Here is a 7,802-nt window from a genome sequence, read left to right as displayed (position 1 = left end):
CCATAAACATGCATGGTAGGTTAATTGGACACTCTAAAATGCCCCTAGGTGTGATTGTGAGTGTGTATGTTTGTTTGGCTCAATGTGCCCTGCAATTGGCTGGCAACCAATTCAGGGTGTCCCCCGCCTACTGCTCGAAGACTGCTGGGATAGGGTCCAGCACGCCCGCGACCCTTGCGAGAATAAGCGGTATAGATAATGGATGGACAATCAATGGTCCATTCAATTACTTATGTCACATTACCTAATCAAGTAACTAGGCTTTAAATGCAAGTCACCTGGCATTTTTACCTGAACGCCTGAAAAGGCGCACCAAAAGTAAATTTGAAGTTGTACTTGAACCATTTGGAGTATCTGCATAGTTTTGGTCTCTTTTCGAAAATGACTATTTGAATTTTTCTCCTCAACTGACAGAATCATTTTAAGTAGTACTGGCACTGAATTATGGAAGTTTGAATACATAGAAGAAGGCAGATTTTATGTCTGCCAATTTTTTATTTTATTTTTTTCAAAAAAATCTGTCTCGAAAATTATGTAGTAGTGTAGTGGACTGAATAACACAACAGGATTGCAGCTCAAATGCTCCTCCAATTCCATTTCAAATTTGACAATAATACAACAGAAGTTTTACTAAGGAGAGGTCCAGGCGAACCAAAAGTGTGCCATCTGGGTGTTCCAATTGCAACCATTTTTACATACTTAGGGGAAAGGGCTGCTATTCTGGAATGCTTCCACATACAAAAATGTTCATGAGTCCTAATGAAAATTAAGACTTGGGGCTATCTTATCATACATCCAAAAACAAAAAGATTCAAAGAAGGTGACGCCCTATGATGTGCGTGTTACGCAAGTTACACACAGTGTTTGTTTTTGTTCAAAAGAGGTTTCCATGTTTGTTTGTTTTTTGGTAAGAATTTCATTGGCCGTTGAATGCGTCAATCACCAGCAAGCTTGGCACATTTGGTTGTGACTTCAGTCAGAAATGACGAATCAGCAGTATGGAGAGGTGTTACTATTTACGCACAATTTTTTAATTGGCTGTTGTTGAACTCCTTACACAGAAACATTAGTTTAATGGATCAAGTGAGGTGTCAATCAAAAAACCAGGAAGCAGATTTCCATTTTGATACCATGCATGCTTTCGTGTAATCACACGAACTCGAGCTACGACAGAAAATATGCGAATCTGATGGAAATATGAAACGGTTGCAGCAGCTAATAACGTGGCTTTGTGGATGTAAGGCTTGGTGTGGACTAACTATATTAATGGAATACTTTCACTGAACCCTTGTCCACATAATGGGATCATTTTGATTGATTATGGCATTATCTTGGACATTTATGAGGCTGAAATGGTGAGTTCTGTAGTTTTTTGTGTGTTTGCGATTGTTTGACTCAAATGATCGCCGAGCCTGCAGATATGATTGGATCTTAGAATGTTTGGCATCATCAGAATCTCTGGAAACTCAGCTTTCTAACCATATACAACATGTCCGGTAATGCTTTGAAGTTGTTCTTTATACAGCGAATGTCCCAAAAAAAAAAGTATTTTTTTTTTCATTTTATCAAAAACATTATAATTCGTATCATTGTAATAGTTTTTCTTTATTTTTTTTATTAATACAATTAAAACAAATTTTAAGTTGTTTAGCTGTCAACTATTATTTTACTACTTTTTGCTAATATTTTAAGGTTTTGCCGTGGTAAAGACCCCTATCAAAGTATTTTATGCAGGTTTAGTATCGAACTCAACATTTTGGTATCGTGACAACAGTAGTTGGACAACTTCGAAAGCCAACACTTTTCTTTGTAAATGTTATTTAAACTTAAGAAGCCCTCCAGTGAATCTGGTTCAAACGGTCACCACTTTCCAAATTATTTCCCCTGAGTTGCTTTTAAAGTGACTGCGTTAGGGATGCCTGTCAATTGCTTGAATGGTTAATCCTTATCTGGCGATGATCAACTTGCTAGTCACTTGTCAAAATGACAAAGTTAATGCTCGCTCCCGTGGCCCAAAGAGCTGCAATGATCACATTGTTTCTCACAATCTCGCGGATACAATTGTGGGGGTGGAGCCAAAGTAGCCCATTGAGTTATTTGTGACAATTTATCCATTTGTGGGACTCCCCATGCCTGATTATGACAGAAGTCTCACTGAGTTGGCACAGGGGCTGCTCTTGCAGGCCAAACGCTGAGCTCTTGTGGGCCGGATTTGGTGAGTAGGTTGGTATGGGGATGGCTGACATATGCAGAGTGGTGCGAAGAAAATGGGCCGGTATTTTGTTTAAGCAGACTCAATTTGTTTATTTTAGTGATGTAGATGAAGGTCAGGCTACATTTTACCACTATTTAATGAAGAAATTTAAGAAATTTCAAAGGCCTGACAAAACAGAATTCACCTGATTAAAAGCCACAACAGCTATATTTAGCCATAATAACAAATTTGTACATACATTAGCCGCGGGGATCCACGTTATTGAATGAGGTATTATCTTTTTTATAAACACTCGTGGACGCTTTTTTCCCCAAAATGTCAAACGCAGCTAGTTACACAGCATAGCGGAACCTTTCTCAGACTCTTGTTGTCGCATGAGGCAAATTCACAGATGACGTTAGACCGGGGTCGCACGGCAGAGATGGCTGTATGTATTGCAATTGTTAACTTATCTTAAATTAAACACAATTTAAGATGTATATTGTGGCTCTCAATTGCTTCTTCACACAGGCGCAGTACATACGCGTTTTAATTTCATTGGTTAGATGTGACACGAATGGGAAATCTATTGACAGCTCGTTGGTAAACATCCATAAATAAACCACATCTCATAAAAAGCTGCCAGGTTCAAAGTTTGGGAAAAAACGTAATGGATTATAACCTGAAAATTACAGTACTTTTTTCTTGTACTGTATATAGCACCCCCAGTGGAGAAAACTCCACTAGCTGCCACTACTTTTTGGACCTAGAAATAAGGCAGGTAGATGAACTTTGCATCATTATCTCGGCAAGAAGGATGTGAGTATGTACATTCTGTATGTTCTTTCATAGTCACTCACCTTTAGAATCTGCAGAAACTCCACAATCCGCTTTTGTCACAGAGACGCTGTTAGAAGACATGGATGGTCGCCGTTGGCTGAGGAATACCCCTGGCGCCATGGGCTGCGGTACTCTTGGCAACTTGAGTGTTTCGCTGTTCAACTCATGATCTGTAAGGCTGCCATCTTGGGAGTCCAGATTGTGATCTGACGAGCTACTATCTTGAGAGACTTTTTGTGGCACCTCTATTACTGTCTTCTTTTTGATTTTCTTCTTCTTAGTTTTTTGCTGTTCCTCCTATTGACATTGTTTTACAGATTACTTGATTTGCTGAGCAGAATTTGAAACATCAATTACCTCTGAATTTACACACCTGATGAGAAAGCTTTGCTGCAGCAGCAGCTAAACCAGTTTCAATGGAGGCTACACGTGCTCCTTCTCTTGTAGGCCTTTCCTGTCGGGGAACTGAGGGTCCGACACGAGCTGCGAGGAGATTGAAATAAAGACTTCAACTACAAAATAAATAGAATGTGAGTAGAATTTTATGGACCGACAGTAATCAAGACCTGTTGGGCTGTATGGAATATCGTCACTGTTTTTCCGCTTTTTCGATCTGGATTTGAAAACGGGATTATCCTCCTCAGACTCCAATGATGGATATACTGATGAAATACATTGTAAGTTAAAATCACTAGGCATAACATTCAAGCAATACAATTATTCTTACTCTTGTATATTAAAGCATTTCTTTCTGCTTTATGGTGGTTGCTCCAGTAGTAGAAGGAAGATTTTCAACCGTGATTAGAATCCTGTTTTACTGACACGGCTGCTGCAGTTTTCATGTTTGTGATTTACTTTGCATGTTGTGGCAATGAACAATTCAACTTACTTCTGAGTTAAAAAAAGAGACCTGTTCTGAAAATATGGGTCAACATTGAATTTTGTGAATATTTGTTCAATACAATACAATACAACTTTATTTATATAGCGCATTTCACAACAGCCACAGCTGTAACAAAGCACTTTACATTACAACAACAAAATAACAATAATATAACAAGTGAAAGCAATAAATAGCACACAAAATACTATATACAATAGACACCAAAGAATAGAAATGTGTCTTCAAACGGGTTTTAAAAATGGACAGAGAGGGGGCTTGCCTAACATTTACTGGAAGGTCATTCCAAAGGGAAGGAGCAGCAGCAGAAAAGGCGTGATCCCCTCTGAGGCACCGCTTAGTCCTCGGCACCTCGAGCAGCGCCTAGTCCGCCAGACTTGAGGCTCCTGGAAGGCATGGAGGAGCTCGAAGAGGTATGCCTGGGCGAGGCCTTTTAACACTAGGACTTCCAGGATTTTTGAAGCCCCCCAGGGCTTCCAGGGCTGTTTTTTTTAACCCAGGGAAGGGGTTGTATTCTGTGTGCGTGCGTGTGTGAGTGTGTGAAATTACTGTGAAATAAATAATTTTTCTTTCTCTCATTTATTAGATGTTTTCAACAACTGGTGCCACGCTGACGGTGTATGCTCACAAACGTTAGAAGATTGTCTATGTTCTCAGCACCATGCACACTGAGGTTCACAGAGAATACCACCAAGAGGAAGCCAAATACCATCACTACAACACCACAAAGTCCGGCGTAGACGCGATGGACCAGATGGTGCGGGAATACACTGTTCGAATCTACAACATTATCGACATCGCAGCACTGAATGCACATGTTTTGTACCAGGCATGCACCAGGCTGAAGGAGAGACGGGCAAAACTCGCACATGAGTTGGCTCACCGTTATATACCTATATATATTCGCACCTGCGAAGCAGACAGAAATGCTTCATCAACAGCCAGCTACACCGAGCCCTGGGAAAAAAATTAAGTGCCAGGTCAAACGCAACAATAACAGCAATTATGCCACCAGGCAATGTGTGCTCTGTGAAAAATATATGTGTGGAACATGCAGAACACAAATGCCGTGGGCATGTGTACAGTGCACTGTCATTCTGTAACACGCACATACGCATGCATGCACATAGACAGGCACACACACTGCATGAGAACAAAGTATATTTTTTAATTATGTGTGGATATGTTTTTTTTATTCTGTGTTCAATAAATCTCACAAAAACTCACATATGTGATGATTTCTTGGAAAACCGTCATCTTGGGAACAATGCAAAAAGCAAACAGCGCTAAAGGAGCATGCACGCACCCAACCACTGGGAAGCTTACAAAATGTAGGATTCTCTTCCGAACAAATGGTCAATGAAGAGGTGGGAGAGGGGGTGGTTAATTGCATTGCAAAGTAGGGGGTGGTTCCTCGGGCTACTACACTTTAACATAACAATAGCTCGGCTAAGCCCCCGACAAGGTTAAAAAAACAACCATGGAAGCGCAAGGTAGGCTGGTTAAAAAAACAGGCTATAGAAGTTCTAGTGTTAAAGACTTGTAAACAAATAGAAGCATCTTAAAATGAACCCTAAAATTTATTGGGACCCAGTGAAGGGAGGCCAGAAATGGTGTTATGTGCTCCGCCTTCAACTGGAGCGCTTGAGAGAGGACTGGTTGACTCCAAAATGAAGTTCATTGCAGTAATCTATCTGAGATGTAACGAAGGGATGGATTATTATGTTTAAATTCTGATGAGAAAGAGGGGATTTACCTCAGCCTTATAACGCCACTGATTTGCCAGTTCTATTTAAGATCACTGTCCAATTTAAAACCCAAGTTCGAGATTGTGGCTTTAGATATGAAGCCAGGGGGCCCAGGTCAACAGAGTGGGATGTAGAAGAGCCACTGTGACCGAACACCATAACTTCAGTTTGCTTTTCGTTGAAATTTAAGAAATTCAGTGACATCCAGGCTTCGATGTTTCAGTGAAAAACAAAATATTTACTAAGTTACTACCAAACCCTTTGGTCACAGCTGTCCATTTTCACCAGCATGAAATGAAATTAAAACAAAAGAGGCATGTGTTTATTTTGATACTTACCGTAATCTGAGTCTTTAAAGCATGCATCCATGTGATCCTGGTCATCATAATCAAGACTCTCAATACTGTAGCTCTTCTGTTTTTTTTTCAAGTGTTTAGTGGACTGCTTGCTGTTGCTGCTGTAACCAATGCCACCTTCTCTAGAGGCTTTCTTATTAGTCAGTGAGCTGTGCATTTGCCAGATGTTCTTTGACTGACTATTGTTTCTTGACTGATTGCTGCTCCAGTGTTGTTGCAAGTTGTCTGACGACGACAGGTTGGCCATAGAGAGCATGCCCTGAATGGCCTCCTGTGTGCTGGGAGATGCAGGTGGCTGACTGTAAGTAAGTCAATAAGAAACACACAACAACAACATTGCCATTACAGAACAGTCACACCTCTGGCATTTCTCTGCGTTCGATCGCATTTTTGACCCCCTAAACATGCACAAAAACTCAAACCAAACTTTGCAGTCTCGTCGAGCCTGGCGGAAAATTTGATATTTTAAAGTCGCCATAAATGAGGCAAACGAAATGGCTCTGTAGCACCACCTAGAGTATGAAAACAAAATAGAATTCCAGCCCGTGTGACCTAGGCCTACGAAAATTGTCAGGCACGTGTATCACCCCGTGACGTACAAAAAAGTCCGTTGCAGCCATGGTTTAAAGTGTACAGGAGATTAGCCATTTTGATTGTCCGATTTTGGACCATTTTTGGACATTTACAGGGTGCATACTTTTGCACCCATGTCCCGGAGGATTCATCCGACTGACTTCAAACTTCGGATATATCATTTTAAGACCTGGGGCAACAACTGGGACATTTTTTTTTAGTTTTTGATAAATTATATGATGGGGGCGGGGCATCAAATTAGGCATTATTTTTTAATATTCCATTATACATATAGCGCCACCTAGTGGCGACAAAAATGGACATTTTCTACATTTCTATTTACTGCACAGATCCCGTTGAACGAATCTGACTAAAAATTTGTCAGAAAAGCCTTAAGACATTGATCTTGCTCTACGCCGAATATTGTGACTTTTTGACGAAGGGCGTGGTCTTGATGGTGCCGCAAAGTCTGATTATACAATGTGACAATAAATGCTGTTTTAATTTGACACAGATCATCCAATCTTCTAGAAATGTTTCGTATTTGATGATAGCCAAGGGCTGAAGACATCTACGAACTTATTTTTCATCGTAGTGGTAGCGCCACCTAGTGACTGAAGAAAATACGTGTTTTTTTCTTTGATGTTTTTATCCTAGCGGGTTAACCAGGTCCACCTCATCTTTGCTCGGAAGAGTGTTTAGGCCTTCCTAATATTAAAATACGAAATTTGTGATTTTTCATGAAAAGCTGTTGCCATGGCAACACACAGTTGCCAATAAAACAACGCTGATTTTGAGGGTCTGAACATGCACGAAATTCCACGAAACTTCGCACACACATCAAGCATGGCAAAATCATCAATATTTTATTATTTTCTTGAGCAGTTTGTCAAAAGATGGCTTGCTAGCGCCCCCTAGAAATGTTTAAAAAAATCAGCCCCTGTTATACATTTCACCTAGCACTACGAAAATTTTGTGATATATGTAACAATTCAAGGCCTAAAAAAAAGTTTCTTGGAGCCGTATGCTAAACCAAACAGGAAGTCGGCCATTTTGAAGTGTAAAGTATGAATTTGCTCTGATTACAATAGCTGTTGGAACTTGACCCACATGATAATTTCTTCTAAATAACTACTGACATTTACAATATATCCATCCATCCATTATCAATACCGCTTATCCTCACAAGG

At 40.2% G+C, this 7,802-nt stretch overlaps 1 protein-coding gene and 1 long non-coding RNA gene across 6 annotated transcripts in view; one reads left to right on the top strand and one right to left on the bottom strand.

Annotated features, from left to right (window-relative positions):
* phf2 (PHD finger protein 2) overlaps nt 1–7,802 on the bottom strand; it is a 271,699-nt gene that overhangs the window by 26,544 nt on the left and 237,353 nt on the right. For both annotated transcript variants that reach the window (XM_086041365.1, XM_086041364.1), the window contains exons 18-21: nt 6,022–6,338; nt 3,601–3,696; nt 3,408–3,517; nt 3,055–3,331 (exon numbers count right to left, since the gene is read on the bottom strand). In XM_086041365.1, coding sequence (XP_085897491.1) covers nt 3,055–3,331; nt 3,408–3,517; nt 3,601–3,696; nt 6,022–6,338 — 800 coding nt within the window. The remainder of the gene's footprint in view (nt 1–3,054; nt 3,332–3,407; nt 3,518–3,600; nt 3,697–6,021; nt 6,339–7,802) is intronic.
* LOC147141598 (uncharacterized) lies at nt 1,127–5,146 on the top strand. 4 transcript variants are annotated; one of them, XR_015088190.1, is made up of 4 exons: nt 1,127–1,355; nt 2,915–3,206; nt 3,482–3,564; nt 4,227–5,146. It is a non-coding gene; the product is annotated as an uncharacterized LOC147141598 (long non-coding RNA). The 4 variants fall into 4 exon arrangements; XR_015088188.1 differs by having other exon boundaries at nt 2,915–3,564; nt 4,227–4,348; nt 4,522–5,146; XR_015088189.1 differs by having other exon boundaries at nt 3,482–5,146.

This window comes from Filicampus tigris, chromosome 9, assembly GCF_054856515.1.
Source record: "Filicampus tigris isolate MCC_2025a chromosome 9, RoL_Ftig_1.0, whole genome shotgun sequence".
Taxonomy (NCBI): Eukaryota; Metazoa; Chordata; class Actinopteri; order Syngnathiformes; family Syngnathidae; genus Filicampus; species Filicampus tigris.
Note: the sequence above shows the minus strand (reverse complement) of the source record. Positions and strands in the feature narration are given on the sequence as shown.